Source organism: Vipera berus (genome assembly GCF_964194415.1).
Source record: "Vipera berus genome assembly, chromosome: 1".
NCBI lineage: Eukaryota > Metazoa > Chordata > Lepidosauria > Squamata > Viperidae > Vipera > Vipera berus.
In genome coordinates, this window is record NC_138202.1 from 187,634,516 (window position 1) to 187,656,509 (window position 21,994).

A 21,994-nucleotide genomic window follows, 5' to 3' on the forward strand; every position below is an offset into this window, starting at 1 on the left:
AAGAATAGGAAGTAGAAAGTAGATAATCAAAAAGCTTTTAGTCCACAAGTTTTTTTTAAAAGTTCCAGTTGAGATCCAATTATTTTTTCAACGTTTTTTCTTTTTAAATCTCCCCTGTAAATTCAATCACCGCTGTTTCTGGAGGGAGGGCTAAAGTCCCCCTTCCCTCTCCACAGGGGGGAGAGTACTTTAGCAGCATATTTAGGTAGAAAAAAAGTTGGAATATAAGAGAGGTAGATCTCACCCAGTCTCTTCCACGCTGTTTTACTGTTGCTTGATGGTAAGTGCAAGTTCTGCTGTCTGCAGCCTAGTGACCGGCCATATTGTGATGGCCGGTCTTTTGTCTGCCAGTTGGAAGGGAACGCAGGCACTGACGGGAGAGTTGCGGCTCCCCGGCATTTCTGCAAAAGCCCCTTCTTGCTGGTCGCCTCTCCGGGCTGACTTTTCGGCCCTTTTAGGACCCCCCCTCAGTGATGCAAAACTGGATGTGGAAGACGACAGCTGTCCTCCAAGTGTCCATAGTGGCCATGTCAGCAAACCGGAAGTCTGCCAATTTCTTAATTCTAACTTTAGCCTTTTTTTTTGCCAAGCATCTTTCTTAATCAGTATGCTCCGCCGGACCAAAAACTCTTCCCATAGTCTTGTAGATGTTGTTGTAGGTACAGGAGAGGGATCCAGTAAAATGTTTTTGTGGAAGGGTTTCACCCCTTCGTATTCATTGAAAATATTTTTCTTTCTTTCTCTCTTAATTTCTCTTATCATTTTTTGTCCTTCAGGTTCTCATAGTTTTCCTGACAGCTCTATAATCCATTTTGTCAAATCTTTTTTCTTGTCCTAAGTCTTATTTTGCAAGTATCTTTTCCATATCCAATATTTCCTGCAAGTTTTTCTCTGCCTGGCCATTGTTGGGTTCCATCTTTAAATCTCTTTCCTCTGGATTATGTTCAGTTGTCTGCTTTATCTGATCGCTCTCTGTTTTTATTTTCTGAGAGTTTTTTGTTGTAAGGTTAAATTGAAGATGTGTTCATTTAAATTTTCAAAGTTGTTTTTAATTTCCTTGTGGTTTGAAATCATTGTCGTTTGGATTAGTTGCAATATAGCATACATTTCCTCCTGGAAAGTATTTATTTTTTCTTGATATGTTCTTTCTGCAGGTCTCTGATGTTCCATGATAGCCAAAATTCAAAGTTTTCCTTTCTCTGCAAAGAGCTTTAGAGTCACAATTCTATAAGTATTTATAATCCAGGAAAGTCAATTTTTTTTCTAAACTTTATCATTCTTGTCTTGTAAATAGCCCAAAATGTTTTCTTTTTCTTGCAGCTATTCTCTGTTTAATTAAGACATTGAAGGTCACAAAAACAAGTTATCTTTTACTGGGCTTTCTGTCAGTTCCTGTATTAGAGCAACTAAACTTGTATATTTTCATCCACCACTAGATGTCACTACCAGTTAGTTTTTTTAGTTTTCAAAACAAACAGTTATTTTCTTCTGTTTTCATCAATAATCTTTTGAAAAGAAAATCTTAACAAATTCCACCAATTTCGAACTTATCTAGATTTAAGTCTTATATTCATTTCATTTCAATATATTTCTGTCCCCCATAAAAGTTTAATTTGCCACTTCCGTCTGTGGGAGAGTGAGTCAGGAATCCCCCTCCTTCTCACTGGCTTCGGCTGCTTGTAGTTTGGGCTAAACTCTAGAGTGAAGCTAACCTTTCTTCTGCTGGTTTCTTGAGGGCTTTCCCCGAACGACCAGATTGACCACTTTGTTGCCTCTCCAGGGCGACTTTAGGCCCATTTAGGGTCCCCAAACAGAAAAGATAAGGTAATCTTTATTGTCATTTTTTACTGTGGGCACAACGGCAGACATCAAAAATGAAATTTAGTTGCCCGCTCTCAAAGTGAAACAAATACATGACACACACCTAAAACATACTATGTACAACATATGTATAGACTCACACCCCTACATATACATAATGATAAAATATTAAATACTGTCCATTTTGAATATATAACAGAAGGAGGAAGCCTGAGAGTTCACAAGGTTGATGTTGTATGGAATTGGCCGTAGGGTGCGGAGCCCCACGATCCCTCGGCTACTTGTGCTACTGTATAAAACTGGAAGCCTGATATTGGATCTTTCCTATCCCAGTTCAAGAGCACAGTGAAAGCATCATATTGATATCCTTTAACTCTCATTGTGTTCATATTGAGTTTGCTGATTATTTGGAACTATAAACATAATCATTAATGGGTTGAATTAATTGCCATATGCTTCACTAGCTGAAGCTTTCCTATTGTTGATAATATTAACAAATAGCTCAAATAACTTAAATAGGAAGCTGCCAGTGCGTGATCTACTGGAGCACATTTGTTTTTCTGCAGAAATAGTTGTAATTCATGGAGCACTAAAATTGGCTGTAAGCCATCTGAGTCCTGAAGTCTTCTCGTCATTCTGTTGACAAAAGATGAATCATAAGTGCTTGTAGGATTTAAGTTCCATTACATTAGCACTGATTTGACGTATTGTAGCTTTATAATGATCTGGTGACAGAAAAACAGAAGTGTTCTGTACCAGCCTGCTACCGGCCCTGCAGAAAAGGCAACCCCTTTATAAACGGCAAGAGGCTGGAATGACGTCTGCCAAATTTATTACTACAAAAAACAAACAAGACTCGAACCAAGATTCAGGAGCTTTGAAACACTATCTGAGCGGTTGCTTTCAGCAAACCAGCCCTCCCCAAACATTCCCTTTATAAAGAGTTCAGGGCGTGGCCTCTCTCTGCCTCCTTCCGAGAAGCGCCACAGCCTTCCTCTGTTTACTCCTACTTGACTGCCTCCTGCGTCGGGCGTCCTTGAACAGGGCCAGCTGTGGGTCATCTTCATCCACACTGTCAGGCTCACACAGCTGGGTCTTCATGGTGACCAAGTGGGAGGGGCCTGCCTGAGGGCTATCATCAGCAAGATCTTCAACCCCCTCAGCAAGGTCTTCAACACCCCCCTCCTCCTCTGATTCGTCTGACCCAACTGCCGAACCCACAGGCTGACCCTGAATCACAACACTATCCCGCACCGCAGGGCCCTTCCCCCGGGTCTGCCGATCCGGATGCGGTCGGGATGGAAATTGTTCATGAAAAGTGGTCACCAATGCAGGGGCATGAACGGTGGTCGCGTCTTCCCAGGTGAAGTCCTCTGGTCCGTAACCTTTCCATTCAATCAGGTACTGGAAACGACCTTTCAGCCAACGGGAATCCCTGATGCTGGCGACCTCGTACTCGGGGGTGCTGCCTCCATCACGAGGTCCTGATGGGGGAAATTCCGCTCGGCGGAGTGGACAGGCCGGTTGCTCGGGGACCAACAGAGACCGATGAAAGACTGGGTGCACGCGCAGGGAACGTGGCAGAGTTAAGCGATAGGCGACCGGATTGATGACAGCCTCGACTGGGAACGGTCCTAAATATCGGTGATCTAACTTTCTCACCGGCCGTGTTGACGGTAGGTTCCTGGTGGACAACCAGACCCGATCTCCCACCGATAGTGGAGGCGTATCCCGTCTTGACCGATCAGCAAACCTTTTGTAATCGGCCTTGGCCTTCTCTAACTGACGTCGCACCAATCGATGGATCACCTGTAACTCTGCCATGAAGTCGTTCGCTGCCGGCTCCGGTGAGTCCACGGGAGAAAGGGGGAAAAACCGGGGGTGATATCCCACATTGGCCAAGAACGGTGTCATCTGTGTGGAGGTATGCTGCGAATTGTTAAATGCAAACTCAGCTATGGCCAGATAGTCCACCCAATTGTTTTGCTGCAGATTGACATAGCAGCGCAGATATTGTTCCAGGATACCAATGACCTTCTCGGTTCCCCCGTCAGTTTGAGGATGATGCGCGGACGAGAGGCAAATCTTGATATCCAACGCATGCATCAACTCCTGCCAGAAGCGGGCTGTAAACTGGCCCCCCCTATCAGAGACGACTATCAGGGAGGCCGTGCAGCCGAAACACCTGCTGAATGAACATACGACTAGTGGCGTGGGCTGACGGTAAGCCGTGACAGGGGATGAAGTGCGCCATCTTGGTCAGCATGTCCACTACCACATACACTGTCGTAAAACCAGAGGATGGGGGTAAATCCATCAGAAAGTCCATGGACACAGCCCCCCAGGGTCTTTTGGGTTTTGGCAAAGGCTGCAGTAATCCAGGCGGGGCCCCTGTCGCTGACTTGGCCTGCCTGCATGGGATGCAGGAGGTAACATAGGACTGGACGTCGTGTCGGACTCGGGGCCACCAGAAGGTACGGGAGACCAGGTTCAGGGTCTTGAACAGGCCAAAATGCTGCGCCGCCGGGTTATCGTGACACTGGCTGAGGATGAGTCCCCTGAGTGGCCCTCCTGGAACGTAGTGCCGGTCACGATAATACAAGAGTCCATCCGTGACCGTCCAAGGAGAATCTGGCCCCACCTCCTCCTTCCGCTGAGCCACCCACACCTCCTGCTGCTGTGCCTCCCGGATCCAAGCCCGTATATCAACCGGCTCCCGTACCGCAGCAAAAGACTCGACGGGGATCACTGTCCTGGGCAGAAGCTTGTCTTCCACTCGGGAATATTCGGGCTTCCTGGACAGAGCATCCGCTCTTTGATTGTGCCCGCTAGGTATGTACCGAACCCGGAAGTCAAACCTCGCAAAGAAAAGAGACCACCGGATCTGGCGTTGGTTCAAATTCCGAGCGGTCTGCAGGCTTTCCAAATTCTTATGGTCCATCCGGACCTCGATTTGATGCCGCGCTCCCTCCAGATGATGCCTCCAGGCCTCGAACGCCGCTTTAATGGCCAGCAGCTCCTTCTCCCAGATTGTATAATTGCGTTCCGAAGGGTTCAGTTTTCGTGAATGGTACGCGCAAGGGAAGAGGGTACCGCTGGGCGTCGTTGCCTGGAGTAACACCGCCCCAATGGCAATGTCGGAGGCGTCCGCCTCCATGACAAACGGCCGTTGCGGTTCAGGATGCTTCAAGATGGGCTCCTTCATGAAGGCTTCCTTCAAAATCTGGAAAGCCTGTTGTTCTGGAGCGTTCCACTGAAACTGAGTCTTCTTCTGCAGGAGCCGGGTGAGGGGGGCTGTCAAGGCAGCAAACCCAGGGATGAAAGTTTGGTAATAGTTGGCGAACCCAAGAAGTCGCTGAACATCCTTCACGCGACGCGGGGGTTGCCAACTCTGCAAAGACTCAACCTTACTCGGCTCCATGGCGATGCCCTCAGGAGAAATGCGGTGACCCAGGAAATCGATGGTCACCCGGTAGAACTGGCACTTCTCCAACTTGGCAAACAGCCGATGTTCTCGGAGTCGCTGCAGGACCTGATGGAGATGCTGATGGTGCACCTCACGCAACGGGGAGTAGATCAGGATGTCATCCAAGTAGATCACGACAAACTGATCCAACAAATCCCGGAAAATGTCATTCATGAAATGCTGAAACACGGCAGGGGCATTGGTCAGGCCAAACGGCATCACCGTGTACTCAAAATGTCCATAGCGAGTACCAAACGCCGTCTTCCACTCATCACCCGGCCGAACCCTGACGAGGTTGTAAGCTCCACGCAGGTCCAGTTTCGTGAAGATCTTAGCCTCCCGGAGTCGGTCCAAGAGTTCGGGGATGAGGGGCAGCGGGTAACGATTGCGCACCGTGATGGCGTTAAGTTTCCTATAATCGCAGCAAAGCCGTAATTCGCCCGACTTCTTTTTGACGAAGAGCACGGGTGCAGACACTGGCGAGGATGAGGGCCGGATGAAACCGCGAGCCAAATTCTTCTCCAGAAAGTCCCGCAATGCAGCCAACTCGGGGTCCGACATGGAGTACAAACGCCCCACTGGGAGAGGCGCATCAGGGACTAAATCAATGGGGCAGTCATAGGGCCTGTGCGGGGGTAATTGATCCGCCTCTGTCTCGCTGAACACATCAGCAAAGTCGGACAGTTCAGGAGGCAAGGAAACCCCTGGGGAACCCTCCCCCTGGCCGGCACAGATATGGCGGGAGTGGTCCACACACTGCAAGCTTGGGAAGGTGACCAAGTTCTGTGACCAATAGATCTGTGGGTCATGCGCCCGGAGCCACGCCAGTCCCAGGACCACGGGGAAATGCAGATCTGAGTTGATATAGAACTGGATGGCCTCCACATGGGAACTGATGGCCATACATAATGGTTGCGTGGCGGCCATAATAGGCCCAGACAGGAGCACTCGACCATCGATAGTCTCCACTAACATGGGCGGATCCACTGGGCACTGGGGAACAGCCCATTTGGCCACAAATGCTGAGTCCATAAAATTTGTGGTGGCCCCAGAGTCAATTAAGGCATGGACTGGAATCCCCTCTGGCTTGCCAGGAAGGATCAGACGTGCCTCCAAAATCAAATGCCGTGGAGGTCCACAGGCAGCATCGGAAAGACGTCGCTCAGTGTTGTTGTGGGACGCCCGATCTATCACACCGTCTAGATCGGGCTCGGGGCGTTTCCCGACAGAAAAGTAGGGGACTTTCTCGGGGCAGGCTCGGTCACTGATGCCCGCTGTCGCTTCTTTGGGCAAAAAGCAGCCAAATGCCCAGGGTCCCCACAGTAAAAACACAACCCCCCGATCGTCGTCTGTTCATTTCAGTCACCGATAGACGAGACCTGGCGGCACCCAGCTCCATTGGCTTCTCCCTTTCAACTGGGGGCTCACTCACAACAGGGGCTGCAGGGGTCTGTGGGGTGGCACGGCGACTCCTTCGCTGCTGCAACCGAGCATCGATCCGCAGGCAGAGATGGATCAGCCCATTCAGGTCTGAGGGAATATCCACACGGGCCAGCTCATCCAACATCTCCTCCGACAATCCATCCTGGAAGGCATCCACAAGCGCAGCCTCATTCCAGGCGGAATCCTGGCTAAGCAGCCGAAAATCGCTGATATAGCCCTGTAGGGGGCGTTGACCCTGCCTCAGAGCTTTCAGGCGTCGAGTAGCAGTCTGCGTCTTAATAGGGTTCTCATACATCAGACGCATATGATCACAAAACCCCACAAAGTTGTCCAACAATGGGTTAGGTTGAGCCAGCAGAGGCGTGCCCCAACGAGCTGCATCACCCGAAAGAAGGCTTAACACAAACCCCACCTTTTCCCGGTCAGTGGGGAAATCAGCTGCTCTCACGCTGATAAAGAGCTGGCATTGTCCCAGGAAAGCAGGAAACAGTTCTGGAGTGCCTGTAAATTTATCCGGCATTGCAACTTGGCATTTTCTCCTGGGTGGGGGTGATGGTGGGGGTGCAGCATGAACCTGAGCTTGCAGTTGAGCCACCTGAGCTGCCAGCAAAGTGAGTTGCTGGGTGAGCTGGGCATTCTCAGCACGTAGCTGCTCCATGATATTAGTAAGGGGTGGGAGGCTGAAAGCAAACTGTTCTGTACCAGCCTGCTACCGGCCCTGCAGAAAAGGCAACCCCTTTATAAACGGCAAGAGGCTGGAATGACGTCTGCCAAATTTATTACTACAAAAAACAAACAAGACTCGAACCAAGATTCAGGAGCTTTGAAACACTATCTGAGCGGTTGCTTTCAGCAAACCAGCCCTCCCCAAACATTCCCTTTATAAAGAGTTCAGGGCGTGGCCTCTCTCTGCCTCCTTCCGAGAAGCGCCACAGCCTTCCTCTGTTTACTCCTACTTGACTGCCTCCTGCGTCGGGCGTCCTTGAACAGGGCCAGCTGTGGGTCATCTTCATCCACACTGTCAGGCTCACACAGCTGGGTCTTCATGGTGACCAAGTGGGAGGGGCCTGCCTGAGGGCTATTATCAGCAAGATCTTCAACCCCCTCAGCAAGGTCTTCAACACCCCCCTCCTCCTCTGATTCGTCTGACCCAACTGCCGAACCCACAGGCTGACCCTGAATCACAACAAGAAGAACACATATTTTCTTTTATAAAATTAGAATTTTAAAAATAAAATTACAAGCTCAAGCTATTATATGCTCTAAATTAATTTTTACCATTTACCAAATATTTGGATCCAAATGGAAAGTTAATTTTTGTCAAGTAGTTAAGAAAAAAATAGGAAATAGGTTGGCCTACAAAGGTATATGTGGTTTTCTACTTTGTCTTTTTTATAGCATTCACTAGAAAGCTTAATACTTTAATTACTACAGCATTTTTCAAGCACTCAGAGCAATTTTTATTTCAAGTAAAACCTTGATTTATCTAATGGATTGTTTTCTATGACAGGTGGGAGATTCAAGAAAGAGATAGTAGTTGATGGGCAGAGCTACCTTTTGCTAATTAGAGATGAAGGAGGTCCTCCTGAAGCACAGGTTTGTATTATGTTTAATTATTTTAATAATCTGAAATCTGGAGACCAATATTATAGGTAACATTATTTCCAACAGAAAGTAATGAAGGAAATGGTTTCAGCTGATTTCCTTTACAGGCCCCAGTACCATACCTGTCTCATCTGTTCAGGACAAATTATAAAAATCTCTCCTTGATCAGTTTCCATCCATATTCCTTATCTGGCCTTTGGGTGCTCAGGAAAATAAGTTGTCCTCCTCTCTGTGACAGCATCTCAGATATTGAAACATTGTATCATGTCACTCCTGGTTTTTCTCTTCACTAGACTAGCCATGCCCAGTTCTTGCGACCGTTCTTCATATGTTTTAGCTTCCAGGACCCTAATCATCTTCGTTGCTCTTTTCTGCACTCTAGAAAGTCTCAGCATCTTTTTTATAGTGTGATGACCAAAACTGGATGCAATATTCTAGGTGTGGCCTTACTAAGGCTTTATAGAGTGGTATTAGTACCTCATGTGATCTTGATTCATTCCGTCTGTTAATGCAATTTAGGATTGCTTTGGCATTTCTGGCTGCTGTTGCACACTACTTTCACTCATATTTAGTTAATTGTTCACTAGGACTCCAAGTTGCCTCTCACAGTTACTGCTATTAAGCCAGGTTTCACCTAATCTGTACATGTACTTTTGGTTTTTCTTGCCTAAGTGTAAGGCCTCTCTACAATGAATTTCATTTTGTTAGATAGGGCCCATCTGGATCTTGAGCTTATAGTGTTGGCGATTCCTTCCAGCTTAATATCATCTGCAAATTTGATGAGTTCCCCTTTTATTTTTTCCTTGACAAAGTGATTAAATTAGTGGATCAGGCAATGCTGTAGACATGACATGATAGCAGTCTTCCAGTACTTGAAGGCTGTCACAGAGAAGAGGGGGTGACCTATTCTCCAAAGCACCTGAGGGTAGGACAAGAATGGGCATGCTCCCAAGCTTGGGGCATGCACCAAGGATCCCGCTTCCTGGCTATATGTTAATAGGCCAGATGTCTTGCTTTCTACGTACTGGAATTAGACATTTTAATATTTAGTGTTTAAATGATTTACTGTTTTTATTGTTATAAAATGTTTTAAATATTTTAATATATGTTTCTGTGTTGTGAGCTGCCAAGAGACATTTGCTGAGATGGGTGGCTATAGAAATCAAATAAATAAAGAATTGGTGAAAGTTCCTTAAAGAGAGATCCAACATAGAACTAAGAAGAAATTTCCTGACAGAACAATTAATAAATGGAACAGCTTGCCCCAGAAATTGTGGGTGCTCCATCACTGGAGGTTTTCAAGAAGACATTGGACAACCATTTGTCCAGGATGGCTCAAGCAAATTCCTTTGTTATTCTATGTTCTAGACCAGGAGTCTTCAAACTTGGCTCTTTTATGACTTGTGGACTTCAACTCCCAGAATTCCTCAGCCAGGCACGCTGGCTGAGGAATTCTGGGAGTTAAAGTCCACAAATCAAAAGGGCCAAGTTTGAAGACTCCTGTTCTAGACTCTACAGTTTTCTTGTCAAGATTGCCATCTTCCTAGGGCTGCAAGTGAGTGACTGGTCCAAAATCACCTAGCTGGCTTTGTGCCTAAGGCAGGACATTACCAAGAGCCTTCATTAAAATTGAAAAATAGTAACATAGAGAAACTGAATTGTAGTTACCTTTCTCTTTTGTAATGTTGACAGTAATCTGGTCCCTTCTAACTTTATTATTACCTCTTTATGTAAAGACAAACAGTGAAGTGGAATAAACAAACAGTTAGGTTTCAGCATGCACTGGACACAGTATTACTCCTTTGAAGCTTCAGTCTTTCAAGCTATTAAATAGTAATATCCAACTAAATATATAAGCTGCATTGGCAGCAACAATCTACCAGTACCAGTAGAACAGTAGCCTCAGCTGGGAAGGTTTTTTACCTTTGCCAACAGTATCTATCTACTTTGCTTTTCAGCTGATATTCCTGTTTTGAGAGAACCATTTAATTCTCCATGAGGGAGCTGAACTACTTCAAGTCCTGGTCTCTTTAAAGCTAAATGGAGAGTCCTGAGCAGTTTCTTTGGTGTCAACCTTCCTTTTTGTTTCTTCTTTCAGCCTTAAACTCATCATGCTCTGAGGTGGAAAATGCTCACTCCCAGATGATAAGGCTTACGTATTGGCATTTTTCCTTCATCATAATGACCTATTTTAAATATATATTTCTTTCTTGTGCTGAGTTGGTTAGAAGAAAATAGTGAATAAAATAAATCTAGGTTAATATAAATGTTCTGAATGACAGTTGTAAGCTTTAAAGGAGTAACCTTCTGACTGTAGGGATAATGTGTAGGTCTGAATATATATATGATTAAACATATTAATGAAGATTAGTAATTGGGTAAATGTGTAATTGGGTAAATGTTTGAACTATAAAGCAATGTAAAAAAGTGAACTCGAATAACAAAAAGCACTTACAGTACATTAACTGTATAGAGTTTGAGGTAAATCCTCATTTACTTAAAATAATAAAATTTATTTTAAAAAGGAACAAAATTTCAAGTTCTGGTTATTTTCACATTTTGGTACAATGTGAAATAAAAATCCCAATTAGAAAAGTATATAATAAATTTTAAAATAAAATAAATGATCAAATGGCTGGAATAGGGTATTTCAGTTGACTAGTAGCACTTACATAAACATCTACTGAGGCCTTTGATCACTTTGATTCTTTGTGTAGACTTTGAGAACCAGGCTTTAATTCTTTGAGAACCAGGCTTTAATTCTCATGTAGGGTATGTCAAGGTTCTGACTGATGATTTCAACCAAGTAAGCACAGCTGAGACATTCCAATCTCTAATGCAAAACCTAATTGAGTACAGCATATTGGCACTGATGAATAGAAAATCAGCTCTGGTGAAAATGGCGGCAGAACAGTAAATTAAAAGTGTAGAACCTCCCTTTCCCTCTGATAGTGCAGGTCACATTCCCCAATTAAGTGTCAGACATTTGTTATGAAAAAAATCTTCAGTTCCCAGCCCAGCCATTCTCCAATGATTTTGATTCCCAGAGTGGACTGTTACAGCTGTGCTGAGCACTCCAAACATCCCCCTTCCCTCCTGTGGAAGAAACAACAATGGCTGAAACAGAATAAGTGTCTTTGATGCTTGACAGGGTACTTGCAAGTCACATTACCAATTCAAACAGACTATCATGTTTGGAAAAAAACAAAAAGGTTCACAGTGATGGTTTCTCAAACAAGTTTTCATTGATAAAATCAATAAATATAACCAAAGTGTCCCTTAGATGTTATTCATGGTCATGTACTGAATACATTCTTTTGAATACATTCTTTTGATAAAATGACTAAATTAGTGAATCAAGAAAATGCTGTGAATATGATATACTTAGACTTCAGTAAGGCATTTGATAAAAAAGTAGACCACAGCCTACATTTTGGTAAGATAGAAAAATGTGGGGTAGACAGGACCACTATCAAATGGATTTGCAGTTGCCTATCCACTTGCACTCAGCAGAATTACATCTGTGTGGAGGGAAGCATTCAGTGGAATACCGCAAGGTTCTGTCCTGTGCCCGGTGTTCTTCAGCATCTTCATAAATAACCTAGATGAGGGGATAGAAGGAGTACTCAATCAAATTGGCGGATAATACCAAACTCGGGGGAATTGCTAACACAAGATGAACTCAAGATTGAGAAGGATCTTGACATATTTGAACATTGGCTCCTACCCAACAAGATGCAGTTCAGTGGTGAGAAAAGTAAGGTCCTTCACTTAGGCAAGAAAAACCAAATGCACAGGAACAGAATAGACAGTACCTGGCTCAACAGTAATATCTGTGAGAAGGATCTTGGTATTCTGGTGGACCATCACTTATGTATGAGCTGCCAGTGTGTTGATGTTGCCAAAAAAGCCAGTGCAGTCCTAGGCTGCGTCAACAAGAGGTGATAGTACCGCTCTGCACAGCACTAGTAAGGCTACACATGGAATACTGTACCCAGTTCTGGTTAACATGACACACAAAAAGTGCTGAAGCCCTAGAAAGAGTGCAGAGAAGAGCAACAAAGATGATAATGGGTCTGGAAGCTAAATCAGTATGATGAACTGCTAAGGGAAATATTACGTTTAACCTAATAAAAGAAAAAGGCTTTAGACATGTTAGCTGTCTTCCAATTTGAACGGCTATCACAGGGAAGAAACGGTCAATTTATTCTCCAAGCAATTCTCCTGGACAAAGACAAAAAGCAATGGGAAGAAGCTTGTCAGAGAGAGATCCAACCTGGAACTTTCCTGACAGTGAAAGCAGTTAGTGGAACAGCTTGCCTCCCAGGGTTGTGGTTGCTTCATTGCTGGGGGTTTGCAAAAAAAGATTGGACAACCATTTCTCTGGGGTGGAATAAGGGCTCCTGCAGCTTTGGATCTGCCAGAAGTGCCTTCTGTACCTGCATATGCATGTTCAATTCATATAAGAAGATTCTCAAAGCTGCCATGCAAAGCTTCTAATGGTCAAAGCAACCCCATGTTTTAAGCAGCCAACTCAGAAAATTGACTTTATAAAATTCTTATTCTAGTGTAATTTGCTAATAAAATATTTGTTGCTGGGTAACCTGATACCCATTTAGATCCTAAAGCAGGGGTATCAAACTGCCGGCCTGCAGGCCAGTTGTATCATACAGAGGCCATGCCTACCCCACCTTCGGCAATGCAAAAAAAGTTGCGATACATTATGACACATCATGTGATGTGGCGAGTTTGACATCTGTGTCCTAAAGTGTGTGGCTTGAGTTTGACATCAGATTTCCTCTATTTTAAGGGTTTCTTTTAATTTTTTTTCTACAGTTTGCCATGTGGATTGATGCTGTTATCTTTGTCTTCAGCCTTGAGGATGAAATTAGCTTCCAGACAGTGTACCACTATTATAGCCGTATGGCAAACTGTCGTAATGCTAATGAAATCCCAATGTTACTAGTAGGAACTCAGGGTAAGCAGTAATTCTTATACCATATTTATTTATTGAAAAACATTGACTTGCTTCTTTTCTTTGTGACGCTGTATCTTAAGAACAGCATTCATCTTATCACTATTGGTATGTATTTATAAAGCTTTGGAAATCAAGAAATGCTTTAGAATATGTGAAAATGCATACACAGCTCCTCCTTCTGAATAGGCAAAGTAATGGTGTCTTTTTGTAGACTTGCATGGCTCTTTTGAAAGCGGTTCCTGACTATCTTCCCATGTATATGTATGCATAGCTGCTTTACCTTGCAATTTTCACATATCAGTATATTTTCTTTTTCATATCCCTAGCAAATCCATGAATTTCCCTTTGGTCAATATTTTGCAACTGAAATCATTCAATGATAAATGTATGTTTGGTGAATTTACCATTTGGGGTAGTTGTATTTTATCCACCACAGATTATTACTGTATAATTTGCTGGTCAATGACCAAGCTAAAGGAACTTAACTTTATATGACCTGAGACCTCATAGAAATAACAGACGATTTGTATAATATACTATCATAATATATTACACACATATGCGCATACACACACACAAACACAGACTATTCAACCCATGACCCATTGGATCATCGCATCGGAGATATATCTTTACTTAAACAGAACAACAGAATGACCACAGTTTGTCAAAAAGCAGTAAGAGTAGGAGCAAACGTCCAGTTTTCTGTTGGCTTCCCCATTGAATTTCCTTGTGAGAAGCTTTCAGGGAGCACAAACGTACCTTCCCTCCTCTTCCTTACTACCACATTTGAGTTTATACCTCTTGTCAGCTTAAGTCAGCTTGACTTAATTAAAAGGAAATAGGTGCCACGTGGGTCTGGGAGGGTTCGAAAGGGGGTAGCGAGGGTTGGAAAAGGTGGTGAGAGTGCATGAGAGGTGTGGTGCAGGTCAATAGGGGCTAAGAGGACAGATCTGTAAAGGTGCCGTGTGAATCAGGAAGGGTGCATGGGGATGTGCAAGGGATGCCATGGGAGAGGGTGCACATGAGTGTGCTGCAGGTCCGGAAGGGTGTTTGGCAGTGCATAAGAAGTGCCACTTGAGTTAGGGAAAAGGCACAGAAGTGTGTTCGGTTGCAGGAGTTGTGACAAGTGGGTCAGGGAGGGGATGTGGGAATTCAGCGCAGGTTGGGAAGGGTGTGCAAGGGTGTAGCATGGGTTGGGGATGCATGAGGGAGTATGAGTAGTCAGCATGGCATGAATGCAAAAGGGGTGACAAGGCTGTGTGAGTTGTGAGATTTACCGGAGCACCTTGCCAGTTCCTTGCTTGCTTCCCATTGCTGACATCCTTGCAAAGCTTCCCACAAGCAAAGACTGTTTGTGAGAAGTTGTCAGGGAAATCACAACCAATTTATACTTTATGTGGCTTTCCCATTGATTTAATCCCACAGGAATCATGGGTCCCAAATTTTGGATGCATTCTTGTAAATTAGCCCCTTTTATGTACTTTGCCCTATGAGGTACCATGTCACCTAATTAAAGGTTACTAACATACACGAGAATTTTAGTATGTTTTAGATTTTTAAAAATTGGGTGCTATTTTCAGAAAAATTGTAAAGTCATGTTTTCTCTAAAAGTCATATTTTTTGTTTAATTGGTCATGTTGAAATGATTTTAAGATCATAAATTCTTGCATATTTCTAATATTTTAGATTATAGAAATCCTCATCCTAGTGATGGTAAATGATAGTAGTAGTAGTAACCTGGATTATTTGAGGAACCACTTCTTGATACATCTGCCCATCCCATCAGGTTGGATATGTTGCAGTTCCTGTTCACTAAATAGATACATCTGGCAGGACCCAGGAGACCAACCTCTTCCACCATAGCACCAACCCTGTAGAACACCTCCCCTGAGATGACACTGATCTCATCCTGGATGTTCTACCAGATATCCTCAGAATTGGACTGTGTCAACAAGCATTTTAGTTGCATTCTGGTATATGAGTACTAATTATTGGCTACCTTTGTAAGGCAGCTATTTTGTGAGGTATTTTCAAAATTCCAACTAGCCATGCAAAATAAGAGAGATGCTTTAAGAACTTTCTGAAACAAAAATGCCTTCTGTTTTCTTTACAGATGCTATAAATTCAAATAATCCTCGTGTCATTGATGATATTAGAGCACGGAAACTATCCAATGATTTGAAGAGATGTGTCTACTATGAAACTTGTGCTACCTATGGGCTGAATGTGGAGCGAGTCTTTCAGGATGGTAAACTTACTCTTCACTACAACTTGCCCATCTAATTGAAATGCAGTGATAAAAATATAAGGAGCTATAACAACGTTCTAAAGTATATAGTGAATTCAATTTTGTCAATTTTGTTATGTTGAAGCATGATTCTACAGTTGTTGAATTTTTTTTCTCATTAATCTACACTCAGTACCCCATAATGACAAAGTGAAAACAAGTTTAGAAATATCTGTAAGTTTTTTTAAAAAAAATCTGAAATATTGTATTTGCATAAATATTCAGATCCTTCACTCAGTCCTTTGTTGAACACCTTTGGCAGCAATTACAGCCTCAAGTCTTTTGGGATATAATACGACAAGCTTTGCACACCTGGGTTGGGGGATTTTTTGCCATTCTTCCTTGCAAATCCTCTCAAGCTCAGTAAGGTTGGATGACAACCATCATTGGACAGCCATTTTCAGGTCCCTCCAGAGATGTTCAATAAGGTTCAAGTTAGGGCTCTGGCTGGGCCATTCTAGAATATTCACAGAGTTGTCCCTAAGCCACTCCTGTGTTGTATTGGCTGTGTGTTTAGGATTGTTGTCATGATAGAAAGTGAACCTTTGGCCCAGTTGAGGTCCTGAGCGCTGTGGAACAGGTTTTAATTGAGGATATCCCTATATTTTGCTCCATTCAGGTTTTCCTCAACCCTGACCAGTCTCCCAGTCCTTGCTGCTGAAAAACAGCCCCACAACATGATGTTGCCACCACCATGCTTCACTGTTGGGATGATATTGGGCAGGTGATGACTGGCACCAGGTTTCCTCCAGATATAACATTTAGAATTGTGGGCAAATAGTTCCATCTTGGTTTCATCAAACCAGAGAACCTTGTTGCTCACAATCTGAGAGTCCTTTAGGTGCTTTTTTGCAAACTCCAAACAGGGTTTCATGTGTTTTGCAAGAGAAGAGGCTTCTGTTTAGCCACTCTACCATAATGCCCAGATTGGGCTGCAAGTGATGGTTGTCCTTCTCGAACTCTGTCCCATCCCCACACAGGAGAAATGGAGCTCAGTCAGAACAACCATTGGGTTCTTCATCACTTCTCTTACTAAGGCTCTTGTCCCCTGATTGCTTAATTTGACCGGGCAACTAGCTCTTGGAACAGTCCTAGTTGTGCTGAATTTCTTCCATTTGAGAATTATGGAGGCCACTGTGCTCTTAGGAACCTTCAGTGCAGCAGAAATTTTATTGTAGCCTTCCACAGATCTGTGCCTTGCAATAATCATATCTCTGAGGTCTGCAGACAGTGCCTTTGGCCTCATGGCTTTTGCTCTGTTATAGTATGCTTTGTCATCTATAAAGCCTTCTATAGAGAGGTGTTTACCTTTTCAAATTATGTCCAATCAATTTAATTTACCACAGGTTGACTCCAATCAAGGTATAGAAACATGTCAGCAACAATCAAGAGAAATGGGTGGCACCTGAGTTAAATTTCAAGAGGGTTATTTCTGGTTTTCAATTTTTGACTGATTACTTCAATTTTTTTCCAAATGTAATGGATTGGTCAAGGGTTATTTCAAGATATTTTGGATGATAGTTGTGTTTTTTCCTCTTTCCAGAAAAAGCTACATTTAACTCTTTCTTTGGTGCCTGATTGCTTAGATGGAAGGTGCATACTTCTGTTTTATTTGGGTTAGGGCGTAGCCTCCACTTCTCATAATATTGGCTTAGTGACCTCAGATCCTTAGTAAGAATGTATTCCTGCTTCCTCAAAATCCTTGTTTTAGATAATTATTGCCATATCATCAGCATAGTAACATTTTTCAAAGTTGGATTTTGGCAAATCACTAGTATTTAATTTAATAGAGAATATTTTATTGGCTAAATGTGATTGGACACAAGGAATTTGTCTCTGGTATTTAAGCTTTCAGTGTATATACAAACAACAAGGTAATATAATCATAAGCTATCAATAAGAGAAGATAGTAGAAAAGATGTGGATAATAGTAATACAGCTATACTACATGGGTACCTAAGACTACTGTGGGAATTAGGTGTTCAACAAAGTAATGGCATGAAGGAAAAAACTGTCTTTGTGTCTAGTTGTTTTGGCATGCAATGTCCTATAGTGGCGTCCTGAGGGGAGGAGTTGAAACAGTTTATGTCCAGGATGTGAGGGGTCTGTACATATTTTCTCAGCCTTCTTTCTGACCTTTGCAGTATACAGTCTGCATATAGACAGGAAGTTGAACAACTGGCCTTGTGATGCAGCCGAAGCAATATGGAGCTGAACATGCTTAAAACTATAGAGATGAGAGTGGAATTTAGCTGGAGCCCTTCTATTCTACCACCTCTTACTATATTAGACCACACAGTATCAACAAAACAGTCCTTCAGTTTTGGGGCCTCTATAATCTCCCAGGATTTGAAATGTACACTTAACATCAAAACCATTAAAACTATCATTTAAAAGGCACAACAAAGAATGTTCTTCCTGTGTCAACTCAGAAAGTTCAGACTGCCACAGGAGCCGTTGATGCATTTCTGCAGAGGAATGACTGTGTCTGTCATTTATACTTCTATAACTGTCTGGTTTGGTACAGCAACCAAACAGGACAAGTGCAGCCTTCAATGGATAGTTAGGACTGCAGAAAAAACAATTGCAACCAGCCTGCCTTCCATCGAGGACCTGTATACTGCACACTCAGAAAGAGGGCTGAGAAAATATTTACAGACCCATCAAAGTATAAACTGTTTCAACTCCTCCCCTTGGGATGCCACTACAGGGCATTGCATGCCAAAACAACTAGACACAGAGAAAAGTTTTTTCCCCTCATGCCATCACTCTGCTGAACACCTAATTTCCACAGTATTGTCTTCTGTCTAAGTATATTTACCCATGTATAATGTAATATGGCTGTATTACTATTATCCTTCTCATCTTTTCTACTACCTTCTCTTACTGATACTATGATTATTATTATTCTGTTGTTTTGTGTATACACTGAGAGGTTGTGCACCAGAGACAAATTCTTTGTGTGCCTAATCACACTTGGGCAAATAATGTCTTGTCTTGTCTTGTCTTCTCCTCTCCTCTCTTCTTTATTTTCTGTTCTATTGCCTTTTCCTATTCCTGTTCCTGTTCCTTTTCCTATTTCTGTTCCTTTTTCCTTCCCTTGTCCTGTCCTGTCCTTGTAGCAATTAGCATATATAAAGTTAATTTGGTATATTTTAAGGAAATGTATAACCATACATATAACCATACATATAACTCAGAGATACTTTGCAGATAGTTGGTCATGAGGCATTGTTTGTAGAATTATGCAGTAGGAATCGGAGGGAACCACTGCTTGCATTCCAGCCTTCCTACTGCATAGCAACCTCCCTACTTCAGCTTTTGAAGTCCACAGCTAAGGTTGGCTTATGCTGTTAGAGACCAGTTCACTTTCTGTTGGCCTTGGATTTATCTTGTGATTGCACCTCGATGTGGGGACATAGGTCGTATTTGATCAGTCTGCCCTAGACACTTTATGAACCCTAATAGGTTCCACAGAAACTTTGGTGTTTCTTGGGGCCCTGGTTCCACCAAGGCTGTGGTTACTACTGGGTATGAGTAAAGCTCAATAAAAATTTTACAGGTTGAATTGACTTTTGGTTTAACTTTTATCCTGGTATGAATAATTTTCCAGAATTTTTCAGCTCTACGACATTGCCACCAAGTATTATCCCAACTTTCCTCACCACATTGGTGAGAGTGAAATAGAGATGGTGTGGTTTGGTGGAATGTATGTGGGTTGGTTTTAGAGAAGGGTGGTTGGTGACTGGTAGTCTTGAGTATGAGAGTATAGTTGGTCCGGAGTCCTTATAGTATGTACAGGAGGTTTTGATACTTAGATGGGGCCTTTGGTTTGGAAGGGGGAGCGAATTGGTCAGGATAAATAAGGATAATAGGGGGAGAAGAGCCAGGTGAGGGTATTGTAGAAGTGAAGGATAGAGGGAGATGGAAAGTTCTGGTCTACAAGGTGACCTTGTATCTATCTTGCCTTCCCCAAACGGTAAATCACAACTCCAGAAAGCCTAGCTTCTGGCATTTTCTGTTTAATGTGCAATCATCCTTTAATAAAGTTTTCCTCATCTACAGTCCAATATTAGATGAGAGGGCTGACCTTGCCTGCATTACTGAAACCTTGTTGGCCCTAGGGAGGTCGGGTTGTCCCTCCTAGAGATGTGCTGTCACAAATGCTTCTGTGTGGCATCTTAGATATTCTAACTCAGCGATACTTTGCAGATAGTTGGTCATGAGGCATTGTTTGTAGAATTATGCAGTAGGAATCAGGGAACCATTGCTTGCATTCCAGCCTTCCTACTGCATAGCAACCTCCCTACTTCAGCTTTTGAAGTCCACAGCTAAGGTTGGCTTATGCTATTAGAGACCAGTTCACTTTCTGTTGGCCTTGGATTTTTCTTGTGATTGCACCTCGATGTGGGGAGATAGGTCGTATTTGATCAGTCTGCCCTAGACACTTTATGGACCCTAATAGGTTCTACAGAAACTTTAGTGTTTCTTGGGGCCCTGGTTCCACCAAGGCTGTGGTTACTACTGGGTATGAGCAAGCAATGGCAGCATTGAATCAGGTCATGCCTGTGTGAAATTTTTTGGTGAAAGGGAGTAGGTCAGATTAAAGCTTTATTGCAAGTTTAAGCTCTATAAGAATCTGAACTACCAATGGTCAAGGGAAATTAGTGGAAATTAAGTATAGAAAGAAATTCAAGGCATGCTACACTTGGATCTATTGTGGGCAGCAGAGACTCATGACACGTTTGACCCCTCCCTCTGGCTCAGCCTGGTCATCTACAGGAGGATTAGATATGTTCACGGTCTTAAGATGTGTGGGTGTATGTGTGTGTGTGTGTGTGTGTGTACACATACATACACACATACATACATACACACATACATACATGTTATAAATTATTACTATATACACAACAATGTGAAATCATGGCGGCCAGTTCTTTACCTAGTATTGGACTTCATAAGTATCAAGTTCTTCCCAAGAACCTAGGATATCGTAATATATCAGTGTATATATGTGGAAATCAAGCAGTGTGGCCTTTTGTTTAGAAACAGAATCATAAGGCTATAAGGACCTAGGAAGTCTTCTATTCCAACCCCCTGTTCAGGGCAAGAGCCTTATATTATCCCAGTCAAATGGTTGTCCAGTCAATATTTGAAAACTTCCAGTGATGGAGCTATTCCATTGTTATCATTGTCAGAAAATTTCTCTTTACTTCTAGGTTAAATATTGCCAAACAGTCTTTTTTTGAGTGTCAGTCTTCTTCCTTTGTCTGTAATCTGATATGTTGTTGCTCTATGTAGTAGATAAGAGAGATAGACTAGAACAGAACAGAACAGAATAGAATAGAGCTGGAAAGCACCTTGGAGGTCTTCTAGTCCAACTCCCTGCTTGAGCAGGAGAACCTATACCATTTCAGACAAGTGACTGTCTAGTCTTTTCTTAAAAATCTCCAGTGATGGAGCGCCCACAATTTCTTAAGGCAAGCTGTTCCACTGGTTAATTATCCTCGCTGTTAGGAAGTTTCTCCTTAATTCCAGGTTGCTTCTCTCTTTGGTCAGTTTCCAACCATTGTTTCTTCTCCTGCCCTCCAGTGCTTTGGAGAATAGTTTGATGCCCTCTACTTTATGGCAGCACCTCAAATACTGGTATACTGCTATCATGTCCCCCTGTTTCTTCTGTTCTTTAGACTAGCCAAACCCAAATCCTACAGCCATTCTTCATATGTTTTAGTCTCCAGGCCTTTGATCATTTTAGTTGCTCTTCTCTGAACTTTTTCCAAGGTCTCAACATTTTTTTGTAGTATGGGGACCAAAATAAGTTGCAGTATTCCAGGTGTCGTCTCACTAGGATTTTATAAATCGGTACTAACACTTCGCATTAGCAGAATAAGAAAATAGACAAAGGAGCAGAAGAGATATTTTCTGGATACTTTGATCCAAGATTAATGGAATGATTAAAAAAATAAGCTCCAAACATTTTGCAAATTGATAAAATACCAAATCCCTGTTGTGAATGTCCAATGACAATGTAAATCATGTAAAGACGCATTCAACAACATAAATCAAAGGGAAAAAGAAAAATAAACAGAGAAAATCCAACAGGGGGTTGAAATAAATCAGCATTCAGCCAACTAGTCAAGTTTTTAAGATAAAAAAAACAAAAAGATTCAAAAACTGAAGTTAAAACCTAGGCTTGCTTATGAAAATGAAATGCCAAGAGGAAAATGGATGCCTAGTGATTTTCTGACTGTCTCCAGGTGGGTCTATAGTCATCCAAAGGCCATCTTGGATCATTCTACATGCTCCCATTCAAATCCTGGAACTAACACTACCAGAGAATTAGCTTTGGCAACGAAGTCAACTGATCATTGGCAAGGGAGAAAAATTC

At 42.9% G+C, this 21,994-nt stretch overlaps 1 protein-coding gene across 1 annotated transcript in view; it reads left to right on the plus strand.

Annotated features, from left to right (window-relative positions):
• LOC308674458 (arf-GAP with GTPase, ANK repeat and PH domain-containing protein 1-like) overlaps positions 1-21,994 on the plus strand; it is a gene marked incomplete at its 3' end in the record, with an annotated part of 309,655 nt that overhangs the window by 118,667 nt on the left and 168,994 nt on the right. Inside the window, exons 4-6 of the mRNA XM_081338915.1 lie at positions 8,241-8,326; positions 13,172-13,313; positions 15,430-15,564. Of these exons, the coding sequence (XP_081195041.1) occupies positions 8,241-8,326; positions 13,172-13,313; positions 15,430-15,564 (363 nt within the window). The remainder of the gene's footprint in view (positions 1-8,240; positions 8,327-13,171; positions 13,314-15,429; positions 15,565-21,994) is intronic.